General features: G+C 37.5%; 3 protein-coding genes across 4 annotated transcripts; 2 read left to right on the top strand and 1 right to left on the bottom strand.

Moving 5' to 3' along the window:
• The first annotated feature begins 1,488 nt into the window (after nucleotides 1-1,488).
• Nucleotides 1,489-7,518, top strand: dnaaf1 (dynein axonemal assembly factor 1). 2 transcript variants are annotated; one of them, XM_067400839.1, is made up of 11 exons: nucleotides 1,489-1,747; nucleotides 2,356-2,455; nucleotides 3,117-3,210; nucleotides 3,328-3,419; nucleotides 3,519-3,740; nucleotides 3,835-4,001; nucleotides 4,107-4,228; nucleotides 4,385-4,551; nucleotides 5,123-5,595; nucleotides 5,703-5,759; nucleotides 6,753-7,518. In XM_067400839.1, the coding sequence occupies exons 1-11, from the start codon at nucleotides 1,742-1,744 to the stop codon at nucleotides 7,002-7,004; spliced, it is 1,752 nt and encodes a 583-aa protein (XP_067256940.1). In that variant the 5' UTR covers nucleotides 1,489-1,741; the 3' UTR covers nucleotides 7,005-7,518. The 2 variants fall into 2 exon arrangements, with proteins under 2 accessions (XP_067256940.1, XP_067256941.1); XM_067400840.1 differs by having other exon boundaries at nucleotides 5,713-5,759; nucleotides 6,753-6,870.
• A 17-nt stretch (nucleotides 7,519-7,535) lies between these two features.
• nrn1lb (neuritin 1-like b) lies at nucleotides 7,536-9,657 on the bottom strand. Its single transcript, XM_067401162.1, has 3 exons — nucleotides 9,624-9,657; nucleotides 7,939-8,080; nucleotides 7,536-7,830 (listed from the first exon to the last, which is right to left on the bottom strand). Exons 1-3 carry the CDS (start codon nucleotides 9,655-9,657, stop codon nucleotides 7,536-7,538), a joined length of 471 nt encoding a protein of 156 aa, XP_067257263.1.
• A 1,357-nt stretch (nucleotides 9,658-11,014) lies between these two features.
• On the top strand, nucleotides 11,015-22,193 carry cog4 (component of oligomeric golgi complex 4). The gene is made up of 19 exons (XM_067399588.1): nucleotides 11,015-11,166; nucleotides 11,367-11,449; nucleotides 11,535-11,649; nucleotides 11,746-11,920; nucleotides 13,944-14,137; nucleotides 14,934-15,039; nucleotides 15,128-15,285; nucleotides 15,660-15,718; nucleotides 15,808-15,941; nucleotides 16,221-16,339; nucleotides 18,447-18,613; nucleotides 18,787-18,964; nucleotides 19,100-19,162; nucleotides 20,102-20,218; nucleotides 21,109-21,201; nucleotides 21,353-21,436; nucleotides 21,507-21,608; nucleotides 21,704-21,832; nucleotides 21,936-22,193. Exons 1-19 carry the CDS (start codon nucleotides 11,032-11,034, stop codon nucleotides 22,068-22,070), a joined length of 2,346 nt encoding a protein of 781 aa, XP_067255689.1. The 5' UTR covers nucleotides 11,015-11,031; the 3' UTR covers nucleotides 22,071-22,193.
• The last annotated feature ends 198 nt before the right edge of the window (nucleotides 22,194-22,391 follow it).

Genomic DNA, 22,391 nt, shown 5'->3' with positions numbered 1-22,391 from the left:
TATAAAGCAACGAGAATATTTTTGGTGTGCCAAAAAAACTAAATAACGACTTATTTAGTGATGGCCGATTTCAAAACACTGCATCGGATCATAAATGAATCAGTGTATCGAATCATGATTCGGATCGTGCGTCAAACTGCCAAACGGCTGAAATCACGTGACTTTGGCTCTCCGAACAGCTGATTCGATACACTGATTCATTTATGATCCGATGCTTCCTGAACAAGCGGCAACCTCCCCCTTTCTCTCGTGAAGCCAATACGGAAGTAACTTAAACTGCGATTCATCGACTGGTCGCTAGGGACAGGCTCCAAAAGAGAGCAGAATCTCATAGAGTCCCATGTTAAATTGGCCAAGTTTATAGCAGAAAAAAAACATGTTTACAAGTTGGTACAAATTGTGGTTTTGGTCTATACTGCTATTTTTGCCCTTCATGACAACTCTGAGGGGGGTGAATTTTTTTATAACTCATCCATTTAAATTATATTGAGCCTTAAAAGTTCTGCATAATTAAGGTCGTGGTCACTTGAGTGACAGGTAGAGTGCGCTGCTGTCTGTGAGCTGTCACTTTACCTCAGCTGCCGCTGAATTTGGCATCTCAGCCGTTTTTGTGCTTTTTTTCTCGATTATTTTATACAATTATAAAATATGGCTTGCTGCATAATGTTCGAGACTGATGTGTGTCTGTGTAGATGTGCATGCATGCAATGCCACGATCCAACACGTTGTTGGATCGTGGCATTGGCTGAAAGTTTCGATTGCGAGATTTAACGTTACTACAATGACAAAACCAGGAGGATATACAACTCTGACAGCACTGCTTGGATATTATAACTAAAACTGCTGCACTATTTTGAAAAAAATATACTTTGGACACAGGCTCATTTGTTTGTTAGATACGATCGCTGCTCAGATTGCATCCTTTCTTGAAGAACGATGACAGAGAGCAGATCATTCAGAATAAATGTGAAATGTTTTTTTTGTTTTGTTTTGCAATGGACATTTATATTTTACCCAAGTGCCACAGATTGGATTCATCTCGCGATCTCTATTATAAAGGTATGAAGTCCCATTTGATGTTCCATGTTGTTATTTGCACACCCAACACAAATTACTGGTGTTGGAGCATCTATATCTTAAAAAAACACCGTAAATTGACAGTAAACCTTTATAACTTTCTGATGTTAAAACTTATCTTTATTAATAATTTAGATAGTATCTACATAGATAGCTCCTTTGCTTGATAACGTGGTCACGTCGAGCTAGGCGGGCGTGGTTTCAGCAACCAATCACATCAGCTCAAACCACCTCCCCGCCTCTTTGCCCATTTTCAGTTATCCGGGAGTGACGTGCAGTGACGCGCAGCTAAGATGGCCGCGTCCTCATTTTCGCTTCAAAACTGCTGTTCAGAACTCTATGGGTGACGTCACGGACACTACGTCCATATTTTTTTACAGTCTATGTTCCTGAAGCATTGTTTTGAAATCGGTCATCACTAAATAAGTCGTTATTTTGTTTTGTTTTTTGGCGCACCAAAAATATTCTCGTCGCTTTATAATATTAATATTGAACCACTGAACGAACATGAACTGATTTAGATGTGTTTTTAGTTCCTTTATGGATCTTGAGAGAGGAAGTGACATTGCTCCCTATGAAAGCCTCACGGAGCCATCCGATTTCAACTAAAATATCTTAATTTGTGTTCCAAAGATCAACGAAGGTCTTACGAGTGTAGAACGGCATGAGCGTGAGTAATAAATGACAGAATTTTCATTTTTGGGTGAACTAACCCTTTAAGGACGGTGTAATTTTGTCTGTGAAAGTTAAATGTGTCTAGAATAGTTATCTTAGTTTTCAGTGGCAATGACATAAATTATAAAGCAAGTATGAAAAATGTCCAGAGTTTTCATGTGATTATATTTTTAACAAAAAAAAAATTAATTTTGTACAAGGGGGCATTTGCCCCAGAGGTGGGGTAGCTAATATACCCCCACTCTGACAAAGGAATTTGCTTTGTACACAGCAAAGTCAGGTTGCAAGCATTTTTAGATTAAAATTATATTTTAATATAATTAAATATTTTATTTCAACTCTCTGCTCTGGTTGTGGTAGAGTAGTACTTAAATATTTAAAGTACCGGTAGGTAGATCACGGTTTCTGTCCGCTACCTGCCACCTGCCAACGTAAGATTCAACTGTGTCTTGCACGAGCACACAGTGGGTGTCGCCTCTGGTCTCTATGGAAACCAGACAAACTTAACGAGCTGTTTGCAGCATACTAACGTAAGTTTACAGTTGGTACGTTCATATATTCATTTAATTTTGGTTTATATTGTCTTATTATTGCGAAATGCAGACAAAAATGAATCTATCAACCACATTGAACGCGGAGGAAGGAACAACGGTTGAATTTGAAGAAAAAGACACGAGTGAAGGTGTTGTGTCCTTCGTTCCAGGTAACAAGTTACCTTCTTAATGTTTACATTCAACGACCATGATCAAAATAGCAGACTTAACAACAACAAAACTTACCGTTAATCATTTTGGAGCATAGTGCACTATTATCGTCAAGTCCTGTTCTCTCCAGGTTATATCCCAGCTGCTCGAATTTTACAATGACAGAATAAATAAACTTTGGTAGTGTTCCACGACCTTTTAAAATCACTAGATTCACAAACCCCATGTTTTGTTGAGATATTATTTGCTTGATAAGCTTAAACTATAATGAATATTGTCTGACACACATTGAATGTTTGTACGTTACCCCCCGTTCGACTCCTCCTCCGTCATGTTTTGATTGCATCGAACATTTAAACTAATATAAAAGTATAATAATTTTGAACTAATTATTATCTATTTCTAACTAACACTTACATTTTAGCAAACATCGAATATTTAACCCTTTCCATCATTGTATACTCAACCCAGTCACATTATTTTACATTATTTCACAAAACTGTGGCACTCACAAACCAACATTTGGTAGACATTAATATTTTCTGAGTTTATGTGCCTCCTTTTACTTATCATTTGAAGAAAAAAAAAAAAACTTTTATAAAATAATTTAATGTACCCTTTAATGAAAAATTCCTAACAGTAATAATGTTTCTTTTAAAGTTCATGAATTTCAGAGTGCAGCTGCTGATGGGACAAGTGATAACGGTGATACAATCAGAGCATCAGAGAGCAGCACAATGTCCTCAGGTCCCAGGTGATGAAGTGCACATTTTTATAATACCTATATATTTGCTCAGGACAAAATCAGTTGTTGTCTGTGAAGAACATTGAATGATGAATGAATATTGAATTTTTTCTCATATATTCTAAGAATTACCAAAGCGTTTTTAAGGGAGCACTGCAAGAAAAACAAACTGTACCTGACGCCAAGGCTGAATGACACTCTTTATCTTCACTTTAAAGGTTTAAAATTACTTATTCAGTAGAAGATACTGTTTTAATGTTGCATCTTTATGTTATTTTTTCAGCTCTTTATATAAAGTTTTCAATTCTGCATTTTAGGTTTTTCTTGTATTGAGGGTTTAGAGGAATATACTGGCCTGCGCTGCCTATGGCTTGAATGTAATGGCATTCGGAAGATTGAGAATCTGGAGAATCAGACAGAGCTTCGCTGTCTGTTCCTCCATCAGAACCTCATTCATACTCTGGAAAACCTGGAACCACTCAGCAAGCTTTGCACACTCAATGTCTCAAACAATTATATCAAGGTCATTGAGAACATATGTGAGTACTTGCACACAAAAATGAACATGGCAACACAAAATGTATTGTTTGTTCTCTGTTCCTTCACTCATAAAGTTCACCTTTTGTTTTTCAGCCTGCTTGAGTGAGCTGTCCACACTGCAGATCTCCCATAACACACTAGAGAATGTGTGTGACATGGAGGAGCTGTCACACTGTCCATCCATCAGTGTTCTTGATCTGTCTCACAACCGCATCAGAGATCCAGCTCTCATTAATGTTCTAGAGAGAATGCCTGACTTGGTAAAATAAGTATATCTCTTCCATCATATACATGATCAGATATGCTTACTTCTAGCTATGGACGGAATTGCTAGGAGTTAATTCATATTTGTTTGAATTTACCAGCGGGTGTTAAATCTAATGGGTAATGAGGTCATCAAAAAAATCCCAAACTACAGGAAGACTCTGATTGTGCGTCTAAAGCAGTTGACCTATCTAGATGACCGACCTGTGTTTCCAAAAGACAGGTTAGCAGCAGTTTTTTCTTTGCCAATTATCAAACAATTAATGCTATAGCATTGTCAGTTTGGAGACGAATAGACCCCACAAAGCTAGTCTTTGTTACTATTTAGAGGCTACGGTTTAAACTTTTATATAATTATTGAAGTTGCTTTGATTCACAGAGCATGTGCAGAGGCATGGGCAGCTGGTGGTCTGGAAGGTGAACGAAAAGAAAGGGAAATGTGGCAAACGAGAGAAAGAAGGAAGATCCAGGAAAGTTTGGATGCAATGGCTGCTATCAAAGAGAACGCACTGAAACGGCGGGAGGCTCGAGAGCTTTTGGAAAATGGTAAACACACATATTGTTCACTTATACACAGCTGTTAAAAAGTTAGGGGTCAGTAAGAGTTTTACTTTTTAATACTTTTATTCAGCAGGGATGCATTAAATTGATCAAAAGTGACAATAAAGACTTTTACATTGTTACAAAAGATTTATATTCCAAATAAATACTGTTCTTTTGAACTTTCTATTCATCAAAGAATCCTGAAAAAAGTATCCAGTTTCCATAAAAATATTAAGCAGCACAACTGTTTTTAACCTTGTTAATAAAAAGAAATGTTACATGAGCACCAAATCAGCATATTAGAATGATTTCTGAAGGATCATGTGACACTGAAAATGAGTCATGGCTGCTGAAAATTCAGCTTTGCCATCACAGGAATTCAAGGATTTTAAAGTGTAATATTTCAATATATCACTCTCTTTATTGTATTTTTGTTTATATAGATATTCATAAGTAAGCATAGAAGACTTACCCAACCCCAAACTTTTGAACGATACTGTATACACACACTCATATTTTTTTTGTCTTCTTTTCTGACATACAGCATAATTAAAAACTTACTGTTTACCCTCAGGAATCATAGAGCCTCCAACATCTGTTACTGAGAATCAGAGCACTCAAAACGAGACACCAGAAATTGCACCTGCAGAGAGTGACACATCAGAAACAGCACAGGAACAAACTGATCCATTAGCATCAGAGACACACCACATTTGCCAGTCTGCATCTGATGAGGAACAGATTATCCAAACAACACTTGATCAAAATCAGTATAACCAGTCAAAACCAGAGAGACAGCAAACCGGTTTAGAACAGATTCTCCATCCACCGTTTGACCAGGAACAGACTGGTCAATCAGCAACAGTGGGATTGAAGACTAAAGAGGAGAAGTGCGAGAAAATGCTAGCGCAAAACCAAGGCACAAAACATTCACAGTCACATAACAGTGGTTCAGTTGCAGGTCCTGGTGCTCTCATAACTGAACTGATCTCTGAGGATGAAATAGAGACTATCATCCTGTCAGAGAGACCAGCATTAACAATTGACGTGAGTCCTTACAGTATTGTTCACGTCATTTGTTTTTTACAAGAAATTTCATGATTTAGAATGTCTATAGTGTTTCACTACTAAAAACATTTTCTGCTTCTCCAAAGGATCTTCCAGACCTTGAAGATGAAGAAAATAGCCTGATACTCCCAGCAACATCACAGGTAAGAACAGGGTTAAATAAATAATTAAAAAAAGGTCACTAATGTAACCCCCGTTCCCTGAAGGAGGGAATGGAGACATTACGTCAGTAACTAGTGAATTGGGAACGCGCCTGAGAGCCCAATCATCTTCAAGTATGAACAGAAACAGCCTCCTTCAGGGAGGAGAGGCGTTAACTTTTTGAACAGAAGCTTGTGAAGGGGCCGATTCAAAATGCGCAGATCAAGGATTGGCTGTAACCTCACCACTCTTCACGGGGACAATGAAGTAGGGGCTGTAGAACCCTGACCACAGACGTACCTGTGATGGGGCAGTGAAGTGGAGGCCAGGGACCCGACCCGAAGGCAGAGCATCCCGGTGTGGGGTCTGAGTGTGCAGCACAACACTTACCTGGTTCCACGGTTTGGTTGGGGGTGCATGAGAAGGTGTTGCGCCCTCGAACCGCACCCGGCTGCATGCTGGCGATGAAAGAGAGGGCTGAGGGTGGCAAGGCATAGTGTCACTCACTGTCAGCTTCGTTGTCTTGGGACACAAAGAATGAAAAATTGCTCTTTTCTTCTCTTAAAAACAATCACACCTTACGCACCGTCACACCAACACACAAACAGGAACTCTTCCGGGTTCTGCAACACACTTGTTGAGGAATAGCAGAGCTGAATCAACGTTGAAACACTAGGCTCCGAAGTGAAAGCTTGGTGAGTGCATATCTGCTCGCTTCCTATATACCCGCAGCACAGGGCGTGGTTAGCAATGCAAATCTCACTCGCCAATGTCCATTGGCTGGTTCTGTTAAGACTCAAAGATGATAGGGCTCTCAGGAGCGATCCCAATTTGTCAGTCACTGACGTAACTCGTAGTAATTGACTGAATGGGAACTATATTCAATGTCAATGATTCTAAAGTAACACTGGATGAGAGAGCATTAGCATGTCATTTCCACGGTTGTGATGAAAAATGCTATGGAGATTTACATTTTTAAATGTTACATTTTTCAGAGTGTCGTCCGTCCGAAGATTCAGGTCATCTGTAGCGATGAAACAGAATCAGAAGCTGTTACAAGCTTGTATCACTGGCCTCAGTCAGACGCTGTGGCCCCTGACCAATCGCAGCTCCTTATTAGTGTCTCCACTAAGAGAACCTCAGTCAAGCAGCAGAGCCCTGCCGGTATCAGTCAACCAGAGGCAGGAGATGACTTCCCCAAGACAGCAGGAACTAGAAAGACTGTTCTGATTGAGGAACTGGACTGAGTCTTTATGGTTTAACTAATGGATGAAACTATATGGTAGTGTTTCTCAAACCTTGGATATGGATTTAAATTGGGTGTCTACTTGATATATAAAAGGTGTTTAACATTAAATGACAAAATCATATTAATAATTTCAATTAAAATAATACAGAATAAAATATAAAGTCAGTTTGCTTTGAACTTTATTGCAGATTTAAATATATTTTGTTAAAACTTAAGCACACATATAGCACACATATTTTTTTTTAAATTCCAGATATAACACATCTCTGTTTTTTATTATTTTTTTTATTTTATTTTTTTACACAACCTACATATTTAGTGATGTACAAAACCATTAGATTTGAGTACAGAACATTACTGATTTCTATAGAAAACATAGTTGTAAGAACCAGGCCTATTTTTGCTTCTTTTTAAAAAAGCAAACACATCATTTTTCATGAATATTTCACCAAAGAGCTTACATATTAAATTCTGCATAAAGTCCTGTAGCACTGTCATTGGCATCAGTTCAGATATGTAAATGGATAGGTTACATCCGAAGCAGCAGGAGAAGAGAAAAGCATGTCAGGAGCAGCTCTTCACTGACTGAGTGGCTGACAGAATGGGCGAGTCCTTTGAGGGTTTCCTGATTGGTTTGGTCAGTGTTGGGAACCAAAGGTGTGGTTGCAGTCACAGCTTCAGTACGACTGGCACACATGTCGTAAAGGTTCCCAGCAAATGCCGTTTTCCGGGACTCTGCCCTCAAAGATTCCCAAATTTCCGCTGCATCGCCACGACAACCTGACAACACACCACTCACACACACCTGGAAGGCATCCCATGACCTGCAGATGTAAAGAAAAAAAAAGTACAATGAGATAAGATAACAATAAGATAAAAAAATATTGTAGTTGTATTTAGTGGAGATGTTTTTATGTGTGCATGTGTCTCACTTGCAAATGGAGTTGATGTCCTGTGGGTTATCAGTCATGGAGCTCACACTGTCACCCAGAGAGACCAGACAATCAGCAAAGCCCCTGTATACAGCACTACATGGAGGTGTTATTGCTGCACTCAGCACAGAGGAACAGAGACCTGAGGAAAATAAATAAGTTCTAATGATATGATAAAGGGCACATTTTGGTCAAACTTACGCAATGAAAAAACCCTCAGGCCTGCAATAAAAAATAAAGGCATCTGATTGGGTCTAATCCTCAGATTCATCTCTATACTGGCATGATGAATCCGATTTTCAAGCAAAAGGAACTGGATGAAATATTTGAATGCAGTGAATTTCTGACTTGCATTGCAGCCTGAATCATAATCAGAATGTGTTAGTTCGTTTTTCCCAAGGTTTTTTTCTTTCTTCATTCTGTCACCTGATGGAGTTTGGGTTCCTTGCCACTGTCACCTCTTGCTTTCTTAGTTGGGGACACTTAATATTCAACAATATTATTAATCTGGCTGTACTGACATTATTGGATGAGAACTCAACTGAGCTGGATGATTTTCTGCATAACTGATCTATAGATGAAATAATCTAATTTTATAACTGATGATCCGCACAACGGAGCTGAATCAACACTGAACTGACTTCAGGTGAACAATGACACTGTTTTCTTTTAGAGCTGCTGCATACAGCCTAAATGAACTGTTTGCATCATTGAATCATTTTCCTGTTATCACTGTAAAGCAGCTATGAAACAATCTGTATTGTATAAAGTGCTATAAAAATAAAGGTGACTTGACTTTATTGTAAATCCACTCATACACTTATTAGACTGACATATATGGCATATATTGACAAAATGCTAATATTAACAATATATGTATATTATGTACATACAGAATATGTGAATACATGGCTATTCTGTTGTATCTGTTTGCGTGTCTACTTCTCTATACTGTTAGATGTTGCCGTAGGTCACGTGGATTAATCTGAGGATTAAACCCAGAGCAAAAACAACATTTAATCTCACTGCAGAACAGTATGAAAAGACAAATCTCCATTTTTACCATTTCTCAACTCTAACCATTTGGTATGTTTATCTTAACAAAAATATAAAGGATATAGCCTATAAAGGATTCATACATTCAATAGTTCAGGAACATTAGATACAGAAACGACAGCAACTCGTGATCCTCAAAAAGATCTTATTCTTTTTATGGCATGTGTGTGTATGACTGTCGCCACTAATTTACATTAAATCACAGAAAATAACAGACGGAAGAATTAAAAAAAACATACACAAAACAAATTTGCATATGTATGCAGCATGCATGATTTAGATAGAACTAAAATATATTGTAAAATGTAAAAATTAAACATTAAAATTAAATATACTTTAAACTGTATATATATATATATATATATATATATATATATATATATATATATATACACACACACACACACACACTGTTAAAAATAAATATTTTTTTTATTGGAAGAACCTTTAACATCCATAGAAACTTTCCATTGCACAAAAGATTATTTATAGGCAAAAGGTCAAAAATATTTAAAAAAGGCAAAACGTCATAAACATTTAAAATGTTCTTCACAAAAAAAAAAAAAAAAAAAAAAAAAAGAGACAAATTATAACATTACAAACATAAACAAAAATAGACCTTTACTCACTGAGGCAGAATGAAATGAAGAGCAGCAGATGCATTCCGTTGAACAGACAGAAATTTGAACTGAAGACCACATATACTGGAACACCTTAATGTTTACACACTTTCACAAATCATCCAAAACTTCTTGAGGTCTCCCGTTCACCTTCTTATTTCACAAAAGAGCTGCAACTTTGAAGCCAACTGTTGAGCCTGATGGATAAAGGGGGGGGTTGTGAAATCTGATTATTAAAAAAGGGGGAAGTTGTTGGATTAAAGATCATTTCCGGCTACAGCATTCATCATATCAGAGAAAAATAATATACCTCCTGTGACAATGGTTTGATATGGCTTAGACTATTAGTTTCTCTCTCTCTCTCTCTCTCTCTCTCTCTCTCTCTCTCTCTCTCTCTCACACACACACACACACACTCTCTCTCTCTCTCTCTCTCTCTCTCTCTCTATACAAACAGATGGAAAAAATCCCAGTAGGACTGGCATTTTAATTCCTGCATGGTACTTTCTAATACACACTCAGTGGGCAAGCCTCTGTTTGATTGACAGGCTTGGATTATGTCATTGCGTAAATCGAAAGGAAGAGCAGAATAAAGACGGATTTGTACCTCTTATATAAAGCCATTACTATCAACTCCACTCTCTCATTTTCTCTGTTCCTGACACTGTCACTGTTTCCTAGTATGTTTTTTGCACATGGAATAATGATAGTGCTATAGTATTTTAACTAGGCTACTACTATGTCAATTAAATGGCACATAAATATAGGGTTACACTTTATTTTACAATGCCGTAGTTACATTGTAATTACTCAAATAAGTACTTAGTACTATTATTAACTACATGTACTTACCATACAGTTAGGGTTTGGTTTAGGGTTAGTTACTTGTAATTATGCATAATTTACTGTTATTACTAAGTGCATGTAGTAACGTGTAACAATGGCACTGTAAAATAAAGTGTTACCAAATAGTAATCATTCAGTACCATGCAATACAGGGAGGTATTATCATTTGATGCCATCACTGTACCATGGTAAAGCAACAGTGATGTTTATATTGTATTGCCTATGAACCTGCATAAACTACACTGACCAAATTCTTGATTATATTGTAAAAAGCCTAACCCCCCCCTCCTTTTTTTTTACCAGGCTCCAAAGCAACATGTATTATGATAGATAATTATGAAATATATTATGTTAGAGATCGAATACAATATAATGGAATACTATAGAATGTCAATAGTATATTTTGTGTTAGTTACTGTCTGAGAATGTGATTATTTGTTATGTTTCACGCTTAGCTTAGAGTTGCTTTAAGTAAAACTACCATTAGGTGGGAGTAAAGTCACATTGTAACAGCTGCATGACGCGCTAGAGTCAACGGAAGTGACGCAGTTTGTGTGGATGTGGGACTGTCATGGATGAAGTTAGTTCACCGGCTAGACGGCGCGGTGGTCCGGCGGGGCTCTCCGCCGTGCAGTCCGACACCATAGAGGGTCTGACTGAGCTGGAGGATCTGGAGCGAGTGTATGCGCAGCTCTGTGCCGAAGAGGTAAATATTTATTATTGGAAACAGTGTTCGTTAGTCCCTCTGAGCTTGATGACTAGGAAGGGTAAGTTAGATAAAGGCTCGTCAGCTGTGTCAGTCAATTTATTATGTTTACAAAAATGAGTGTGTGCCTGCACGGTGAGATTGTGTGGATGTTGACGGTGCATTGGCATAAACTGAATATAATCGCACTTCCCTGACAGGCGGAAGTGCAGGTGGAGCTGGGCGCTCTCATGGGGCAGCAGAGCAATATAGAAACAAAGATGCTCGCCCTGCAGAGGATGGGGTGAGTGTATGGTTTTTACACCTATGCTGTTGAACTGAAAGAATAGGGTACGGTGGTATTAAATGGTGTGTGTGTTTTTCCTCAGACCAAACTTGCAGCTGATTGAGGGAGATGCTGTGCAGCTGTCTGGCATGATCAACTTCACATGCAGCCTGGCAGAGAACGTCAGCAGCAAAGTCAGACAGCTGGATCTCACCAAGGTGGCCAACATACATATTCTCATGATGATGTCTACGTCTATCATTTTGACCGTTTCCTCTCAAGTTTTGCTCCTGGTTTATGTGGTTGTGTTTCAGAAAAGGCTGTATCAAGCAATTCAGCGGGCAGATGATATTCTAGACCTGAAGTTCTGCACAGATGGTGTTCAGACTGCCCTGCGTAACCAGGACTATGAGCAGGCTGCCGCCCACATTCATCGCTATCTTTCTCTTGACCAGTCAGTGATTGAGCTCAGCAAGCAAGGTGGAGAGGGTGAGTCATTTTTTGGGCTTTCTTGCAAAAGATATTACCATTGCAACTATAGCATTATAAACAATCTGTTACACACAGTTATGCAAATTGATAATGTGGTTTGTAGAAATAAGGTATTTCTAACATTTCATTTTTAAATTAGATTTTAGAAAAAAGTTGTTTTGCAACAGCTTTTTAGTTGAATATAATATTCAGGAGAAAAATCAGTCAGGTTTCAGACAAGGTCTGTAACATTATTAAAGGTAGTAAATGATCTGAGATTAAATACAGATAATGATGATGCATGTTTTAATCCTTTTTGGATCTAAGTGCAGCATTTGACATGGGTTGTGATTGTATTCTGTTAACCAGACTGGAAAAGCTTGTAGGTCTCTCTGGTAACGTTTTAAGTTGGTTTATAACATATATTAAAGAAAGGAACATTTAAGTTAAAGGGAAAGTTCACCTGCTTACCCCCAGTGCATCCAAGATGTAGTTGACTTTGTTTCTTCAGTAGATCACAAATGATGATTTTTAACTCCAACCGTTGCGGTCTGTCAGCCATATAATGTGTGTCAATGGGAATTTCATCTACAAGAGTAAATAAAACTTGCTTAGACATTGAAGTATAAGCGCGAGACATCACTTCCGTTGTCAGAGCACGATCAGACCTCACTAAGCGAATGCTGAATGCAGTTGGACATAGTGGTGTTTTAGAGGTAAAAAATGAGATAAATACTGTTCGGTTTCTCGCACAAACCGATCGTTTCATGTCTTAGGACATCAATGTGTCGTCATGAGCCACAGGGTTTAATTTGGATTTGTCTAAGCAAGTTTTATTTACTCTTATAAAAGAAGTTCCCATTGACACGCATTATACGGCTGACAGACCACAACGGTTGGAGTTAAAAATCATCATTTGTGATCTACTGAAGAAACAAACTCACCTACATCTTGGATGCGCTGGGGGTAAGCAGATAAACATCAAATTTTCATTTTTGTGGATGACTATATATCAAAGACTTTATGGTGTTCCACAAGGATCAATTCTTGGGCCAGTTTTAATTTCGTTATACATGCTCCCTTTGGGCAGCATAATTCAGAAAAATGGCATGATTTATCATTCTTATGCTGATTATATACAATTATACATTTCAATCAAAGACACTTTTGTAATAGAGAGGTTTTCTGACTGTCTGTCCAGCATTGTAAATTGATTGAATACATAAGTTTTGAAACTGAACAAATACAAAACTGAAATTCTTATTTTGGGTTCACACATGAGAGGGAGAGGACAGAAGCTGGATTGGGTTCCTTAGGACTTAAATCTAAGGAAGATGTAAAGAACCTGGCCATCATTCTTGAGACTTGAGTTTTAAATCTCATATTAATCAAGTTACAAAAACCTGTTTTTACCACCTGAGAAACTTTGTCTTTGAATGATGCAGAGAAACTAATTCATGCATTTATCTTCTCTCGACTCGATTGTTGTAATGCTAATATGTACTGGCTAACCTAAGGGTTCTGTAAGCTACAATTAACACAATTGTCTGATTGTCTATCAACATACATTTCAAATCATACTTTAAGATCTTCTATTGCTGGTCTTTTGGCACATTTATAAGTAAATCTTCAGAGATCTGGTAGTATCTCGTTTAGCCACTATGCTCCAAAAATTTGGAATTGTCTACCTACCAAATAAAGTGAGAGAATCTAATAGTATTGATATTTTTAAAAAGAGGGTTAAGACATATATTTTTAAAGTTGTTATGAGTATAATAATAGTGTGTTGAGTTGTGTGTATTTTTGTTTTATGTTTTTATTTTACTTTTTGAAAGTTTTACATTGATATTGTGTGAAATTGTATTCCTAATATTTGTTTTTATGCTTGTGAAGCACTTTGAGTTGCATTCAGTGTATGAAAAGTATTATATTTATTTGTTATTATTATTATATAATGCAGATATTGTTTAAACTGATGCTCACATATACTTAAAATAAGATACTTATTGTATCATTAATCTGTGTGCTATTCTCTGTTCAGGCAGTGCAGTTGAAGCCAGCCTTGCATTGCTGCAGGAAGCAGAGCGCAATCTGAAGGCACTGGTTACAACGCGACTGGAGGAGGCAGTTGCCACGGGCGACTTGCCTCAAGTGGAGCGCTTTTTCAAGATCCTTCCTTTACTGGGGCTCCATGAGCAGGGACTTGCACGCTTTGCTCAATACCTTTGCAGTCAGGTAGGAGCCACCCTACATGACCAGTGAAATCCGTTGAGAATGCTTTGTTTTGGTTATTGGGGTTCTAGTATTAAAGGAACACTCCACTTTTTTTGAAAATAGGCTCATTTAAAAGCCTAAAAATGGTCATAAAAATGACCAAAGAGTTTTGATATTTTTCCTATTTAAAACTTGACTCTTCTGTAGAAATCGTGTACTAAGACCGACAGAAAATGAAAAGTTGCGATTTTCTAGGCTGATATGGCTAGGAACTATACTCTCATTCAGGCGTAATAATCAAGGAACTTTGCTGCCGTTCCATGGCTGCAGCAGTGCAATGATATTACGCAGCGCCCGTGAGCCCCTGCTTGCACAGGGAACGTGCCTTGTAACCATGGAGACGTTTGTGAGAGGCGCTGCGTAATATCATTGCACTGCTGCAGCCATGATACGGCAGCAAAGTTCATTGATTATTACGCCTGAATGAGAGTATAGTTCCTAGCCATATCAGCCTAGAAAATCGCAACTTTTCATTTTCTGTCAGTCTTAGTACACGATGTAACTACAGAAGAGTCAAGTTTTAAATAGGAAAAATATCAAAACTCTTTGGTCATTTTTAAGCGCGATGCTAACGGTCTAATCAGATTCAATGAACTATGCTAAGCTATGCTAAAAGTGGTACCGCCAGAACCGGAGATCGGCTGAATGGATTCGAAAACGGTAAAACTCAACTGTTTGGAGATGGAAAATGAGCCTATTTTCAAAAAAAGTGGAGTGTTCCTTTAAGACTTGTGTCTTTTGCTCACTTTCCTTTCAGTTGGCCAGTAAGGCAGAGGAGAACTTGCTCCTGGCTGTTGGCTCTGATCTTGGTGAACGCAGAGCACCGGTTATCTTTGCTGACACCCTCACTCTGCTGCTTGAGGGTAAGAGCAGATGCATTGCTGTAAATTTGGCAATATTTAGATTGTTTAAATGAATAGAGATCAACCAGCCTTTGTCTGTATCTGTTAGGTATCGCACGCATTGTTGAAACTCATCAGCCCATAGTGGAAACATACTATGGACCAGGCCGACTGCACACACTCCTTGCACACCTTCAGAAAGAGTGTGACAAACAGGCTCAGAAAATAGTGGACAAATTCATCCAACAGCGAGATTACAACAATAAGGTGTGTGTAGTGTGTCTATATCAGGGGTTTTCAATTTTTTAGATGCCACAAACTCCCAAATGTGATAATTCAATTTAAAAGGCATCAATCTTTTATAAGCACCCGATTTATATACTTAAAAAAATATTATTATAAATCTAAAATTAGTTTTTATTTAGTCAAACTTACATATTTATATTTAAATTTGTATATAAGTGTATTTTTCTACTCACTATAGTAACAGTACTGTAAAATGTATTATTTTGTTTATTTATTTATTTATTTTAATCTTATTCTTTATTATAAGATGTTTATGTGCTGTACTTGATGTTTAAAGTGCATTTTGACATGGTTATACACATTAGGTGTACTTTTTTACATTTGTTTTGCAATAGTTTCAGGTTGTCCAGAGCAGCATGATGAGGGGCATGACTACAGAAAAGATTGAACCCAGGTGCGGTCCATATTCTAATTGTTTATCGTGAAGATTGTATGAGTATCTTGTAAATACTTGGTGTTTTATTTATCGTATGTTTAATCTAGAGACCTGGATCCCGTGTTGTGTGAGGTTACCTTAATGAACTCAAGAGCCGAGCTTTACTTTCGGTTCTTGAGACGGCGTATTGTTGCTGACTTTGAGGTTGCAGATGCAATGGCAGATGATACTGTTATACAAGGTAACACCTTTTATTTCTTTTATCAAATTATTTCTAAAGTACATAAGCGCCGTTAAATGTAGCCTATCGATTGGTACTCATGCTGGTGCTCATTCAGGCATCACAGTACTCCTTGATCTAGTTTCTCCTCATCATTGCATATTAAGAAGAAATGTGTGTAACTAGGCTATACAAATTAAGCATGTCTGCAAAATGTAGTATGTTGTTAAATATGTTGATTTATGAAAATGAATACTCATACATTTGCTTGTACTGTTAATGCTTGTCTTTGTTTTCTAGAGCATCAGCAGAGTTTAGAAAAGTTACTGAAGGATTGTCAGCTAAGCCGTGCTATGCAGGAGCTGATTGGCTATTACATTCCCATGGAGGAGTATTACATGAGAGAGTCTGTCAACAAGGTGTGACACATATACACTTAACTTCATGTTGTCTTGTGTATGTACATTATACTTGAATCAGAGATTATTGTCAGACACATGTACAGTTCTATTCAAAAGTTTGGTGTCTATAATATTTTAAGAAATTAAATTGATCAAAAGTCACAGCAAAGACTTTTACACTGTTACAAAAGATTTGTATTTCAAGCAAATGCGATTTCTTTTGAACCTTCAATTAATCAAAGAATCCTGAAAAAAGTGTGCCATGATGTTAACAATAATAATACGTTTCTTGAGCATCAAATCTGCATATTAAAATATTTTCTGAAGGATCATGTGACACTGAAGACTGCAGTAATGACTGCTGAAAATCCAATTTTTCCAACAATAAATTACACATGTTAAAATATATTAAAATAAAAAGTTATTTTAAATTGTAATAATGTTTTGCAATAATACTGTTAAACTGTATTTTTGATTAAAAACATGCATCCTTGGTGAGCATAAGAAACTTTCAAAAACATTTAAAAATCTTACCGACCCCAAACTGCTGAACTGTACATTACTACATTTCTTTTATTGTGGCCTATCTTTTATTTTGATTTTGCCATCAATTAAAGGCAGGGTAGGTTATTTGTTCCAAAAACATTTTACATCCTAATAGCAATCACTAAGTTAAGTGATCTAAATATATATATATATATATATATATATAAGGCGTAGGACCAAAAATGTTCATCCAATCATTGCATTTGGTCTGTATACAATGATACAATGTCCTACCTGCCTGTCAACGTATGCATTTCCATACCTCCACACACCCTGCTCACGCAGACATCACACGTCATCAGAGCGTTTCATTCTATTCAGAGTTAAACAGACTTCAGTCACTGAGTACCGCAACCCAAACAGCAGCCACTTTTTACAGTTCCTCCTGAACCAAAACAGTGCCATACTACTGTAATTTGGAAAAAATGGAAACCTGTGATGTTATTCTCAGTAAGTCAAATTTATGCATTTCATTGGCAACACTATCAACCTTGAAATGAAATTGTAGCAGTCAGGTGGTACAGGTCAGTGCTCTTTAAGTTGTTTATGTTCATTATTATTGTAATTTTATGTGCGTTGAGACATGAGGTAGTTTAATGCCGTCTCTCGTAACACTTTTGCTCCCTACTGTAGGCGTTCATGTGTTTTGAAGGAGGCGTGATTTTGGAGACGCTTTGAAGGGAGGGTGGGATCTTATGCTTTCAAAGCTAGCTTGCTATTGCTAGCCTCTCTGAAAATGGCCTACCTTAGCTTTTAAATTGCTAAATTTCATTGGCAGAATGGATGTCAAGTCACTTTTATTTAGTGATTTAGATAATGATTTAAAGGTGCTAAAGAGGATGTTTTGTTTTATACATTTTTGCAATATTACTTGAAACTGTCTTTACTAACTGATAAAAGACTATTTATTAGGTGCACTGAAAGGAATAATATTAATATACATCATCTGTGCACGAGGTAGGGCCTTAAAATGCGATCATCGTAAACGATTGGCCCTCTGGCTTGTCAATCACTGCCGTGACGTTCCTTGTGAGAGACGAGTGCGGCTGCGCGCTCCAGTAACTTTCCACACTCCACAGGCACCGCATGCAATGTTTTTGTCAGGAGACAGGAGTAACAACTGCAGATTATGAGTTACCTGCGGTGAGTCCGACATAATGAATCCACGAACACGACACAGCGAATGCCGGTGGTAAACATTCGTGTTCCAATACTCCTGCACGAGTTTTGGGAGGCATTCCTTTGAAATGAGCTGTGAAGGAGGGGGGTTGTTCTTACACATGCGCTCATTTCAAAAACTCAGTGACAGTCTTTGGATTCTCAGTCGACGAAAAAATCCTCTCTATCACCTTTAATGATGCAAACAGAATTAATTTTGGCTGTACAGCAGCTCTAAAAGAAATCAATGTCATTGTTCAATTGAAGTCAGTTTAGTGTTGATTCAGCTACATTGTAAAGATCATCAATTATTAAATTAGTTAAATTAGGCTATAAAGCAGCTCTACAGAAAACAGTGATGTCATCATCCAACATCATCTAAGTTCTCAGTGCTAATAGGACGATTAATGTGACTTTATAGGCAGTTGCCATGGACACAGCTGAGGTGGGTCAGCTGAGCTCCAGCATGGTAGATGATGTGTTCTACATTGTGAAGAAATGTATCAGCAGAGCTCTCACCAGCAGCAGCTCTGACTGCGTGTGCGCAATGATCAATCATGCAACCAGCGTTCTGGAGACAGACTTCAGGTATGCACACAAATTTTGAATTTAAATTTGGAATTATTATGTGTACATTGTTACTGATGATGATAAAAATTGTAGTGGTGGTTGGAAAGTTTCCAGAGAATTTCTGGAAACCGCATTGTTACTGAATATCTAATCATTCACTATAACTTTTGCATCTCTTTCCTTGTGTACAGAGAGGTGTTAGTAAGTAAGCTGCGAGCTGGATATCCAGTCAGTGCTCTGCAGGACCTGCAGCGTGGGGTCAGCAGTGCCGTCAGTCTGATGCAGAGCAGTCTACAGCACGGCAAGATAACAAACCTCACACAAACGCTTGGGATTGAGAGCCAGGAACAGGCAAAGAGTGCCTACTTGGTCAGCAATAAGTCTGTTTTTCTATTTCACACACAGCTTTGTCCCTTTTCACTTGTTTTTCTGTATTTAGTTTTCTCACTAAACACACGTTTTCATGTAGTGTTTAAGCATAATAATGATTATTTTTTTCCTCAGGTGACTCTCAATAATGTGGAGGTGTGCAGTGAGAATATCAGCACCCTGAAAAAGAATCTAGAGGTCAGTGTGAATTTCTTTCATCAAAGATAATTTGATTTCTTCCAACCAACCACCAGAAACACGCATTCTGTCATTTGCTCATCCTCGTGCCATTCCAAACCAATAGGTCCGTCATTTCTTTCAAGTATCATGTCACTTGTTTCTTGTTTGGTCTTTTGTTTAGTTTGAGTTTCCTGTTACTGTTTTGAAGTCTTTTGTAGTTCTGCTCCAGTTTCCTGTTCCTCTCATTACTCCCTGATTATTTGCACCTGTGTCTATTACCCTTTGTGTATACAAGCCCTGGTGTTTCCTGTGTTTATTTTTAGGACTTTTTCTTCCATAGTTGCATGTCACTCTCAGTTACGTTCCTTATGTTCAGATGTTTTCTTGTTACTTTATCATTAAATCTGCATTTAGATCCTGCTCTTCTTCATCCCATGTTACACTATGGAACACAAAAAGACAAATTTTGAAAACTTTTCCATACAATTACAGTTAATGTGTATAGGTGCTTACAAGCCCTATAAACATATCATAAAAGCAGTCCAAATAAAATCACTATTGGTGTTGCATGAAAGAGAATTTCCCACAAGGTTTGAATGGCTTGAGGGAGAATACATTTTCAGAAATGTTTTTCATCCAATGGTAGAACTTAACCAGCTACACAATACCTTGCATGGTTTGCTATTTTTGTAAATGAGACATGCTGGTCAGAAACACTTCCCACTTTACTGATCGCATCCCTAGAACAGGATGTCAGACCACTCTTACTAGCTTGAGTTGTTGTTGTTATCATGTGAGTAAATGATATCCACTTTTATGCAAGAAAGGGATCAATAAGACTGGAAAAGTTTCAATGCTCTGGTTTGAACAATATTTAAACTATGTCTTTCTGCTTTATGCTGACATTTGATGTTGTTGTGAGCATTCTGAATTGCTTTCTCTTCCTGTCCATCTCAGAGTGATTGTGCCAAGTTGTTCAGTCAGGGGGCAGGCTCAGATCATGCGAAGGCTAAGATTGACAGCTGTCTTTCTGATTTGGTCACCACCTCCAGCAAATTCAAGGACCTCCTCCAGGTCAGTGAGAATCTGTTTATACACTACCATTCACAAGTTTAGGGTCAGTAAGATTTTTTTTTTTTAAATGTTTTTGAAAGTCACTTATGTTCAACAAGGCTGCATTTATTTTGATAAAAAGTACAGTAATAACGGTAATATTTTTAAATATTATTGCAATTAAAGGGTTAGTTCACCCAAAAATTAAAATTCTGTCATTAATTACAGGTTGTTCCACATCCGTTAGAACTTCGTTCATCTTTGGAACACAAATTAAGATATTTTCGATGAAATCTGAGATGTATATGACTCCTCCATAGACAGCAATTTAACCACCACTTTTAAGGCCCAGAAAGGTACTAAAGACACTGCAGTGGTTCAACCTTAAGCGACGAGAATACTTTTTATGCTCGTTGCTTCATAAAATTAAGGTTGAATCACTGCAGTCACTATTTTAATGATGTCTTAGTACCTTTCTGGGCCTTGAAAGTGGTTAAATTGCTGTCTCTGGGGGAGTCAGATACCTCTCGGATTTCATCAAAAATATCTTAATTTGTGTTCCAAAGATGAACGAAGGTCTTACAGGTTTGAAACGACACGAGGGTGAGTAATAAATAACAGAATTTTTGGGTGAACTAACTCTTTAAATATTTTTGTGGAAATTTATAGGATTTTTTTTTTTTTTTTTTTGATGATGATGATGATTTGAAAGGAGCAGCATTTATTTGGAGGAAATCTTTTGTACCATTATAAATGTCTTTACTGTCACTTTTGATCAATTTAATATATCCTTGCTGAATAAAAGATCTTAAAAAAAAAAAAAAAAGATCTTACTGACCACAAACTTTTGATTAATATACAAAATCTTGAATGTTTGTGCTTATTTTTCTTACTGGTTTGTGTATGTGCAGGAAGGGCTACAGGAGCTTAACAATACCTCTATTAGACCACAAGTAAAACCCTGGATCAGCAGCTTCCTGTCTGTCTCACACAATATTGAAGAGGTATGAGATAACATTTCCATTTCTACCACTACTGACAAAGAGGGATGTTTGCATTTGAGAGTTGACAATGATAGGATGGAAAATCGGTTATATTGCTCAATTTTATGAATTCAAGTTAATTCTTGCTTTGTGTTTCTTTTGTTGTTTTTAGGAAGAGTTCAGTGAGTATGAAGCCAATGATCCTTGGGTTCAGCAACTCATTGTCCAATTAGAGCAGCTCATGGCCGAGTTTAAGGTACATTGATTTTAATCCACTTTACACATGCACACACACACATATCCATTCTAAAAATGCCTCTCTGTAGGTGGGCCTGTCACCAGTCATCTACGATACTCTAACTAGCCTGATGACCAGTCTCATCGCCATGGAGATGGAGAAGACTGTGTTCAAATGCACCTTCAGCAGGGTGAGATGCAAACATGCCCTGCACAAATGAAAACAGCTACACATTTGTTTAAAAAACACAAACATCCTAACTGTTCTGTGCATTCTGGGTTGTAGCTTGGTGGATTACAGTTTGATAAGGAGCTGCGTGCTTTGGTTGCATACCTCTCCTCTGTCACCTCCTGGACCATCCGGGATAAGTTTGCCCGACTCACACAGATGGCAACTATTCTCAACTTAGAGAGGGTATGTGGCTTTTTGACTTGCATTTAAAAATGTTGCTCATTGAAATCTGGTCTATGACTGAAAGGACTGTTTCATTTGGAATTTTGTGGGGTTTTTTCTTGAGGTGTCCGAGATCCTGGATTATTGGGGACCCAACTCTGGGCCACTGACTTGGCGTCTGACCCCTGCTGAGGTTCGGCAGGTCTTGGCCCTAAGGGTGGATTTCCGCAGCGAGGACATTAAAAGATTAAGACTCTAACAAAAACACTTTAAATTGTTTTTCATGTATAGAATGTATGCTCTCTCTGAACATTTGTATACACACAAATGGTTTGTTTTTTAAACATATGTAATAAATGCATTACTTGCCAACATTGTGGATCAAATTGTCTTTCAGCTATTCTGAAGCTCACACTCAAACTTACAATTTTTTTGCTAAATATTTGAAAGGTTGGTTAAAGGGTTAGTACACCCCAAAATTAAATTGTCATTTATCATTCACCCTCATGTCGCTCCGAACCCATAAGAACACAAATGAAGATATTTGATGAAATTCAATCCTTTTTTTTGTTTTTAATCC

The sequence above is a fragment of the Chanodichthys erythropterus genome, chromosome 11 (genome assembly GCF_024489055.1).
Source record: "Chanodichthys erythropterus isolate Z2021 chromosome 11, ASM2448905v1, whole genome shotgun sequence".
In the NCBI taxonomy this organism is placed as follows: domain Eukaryota; kingdom Metazoa; phylum Chordata; class Actinopteri; order Cypriniformes; family Xenocyprididae; genus Chanodichthys; species Chanodichthys erythropterus.
This window is presented reverse-complemented; position numbering and strand designations above follow the sequence as displayed.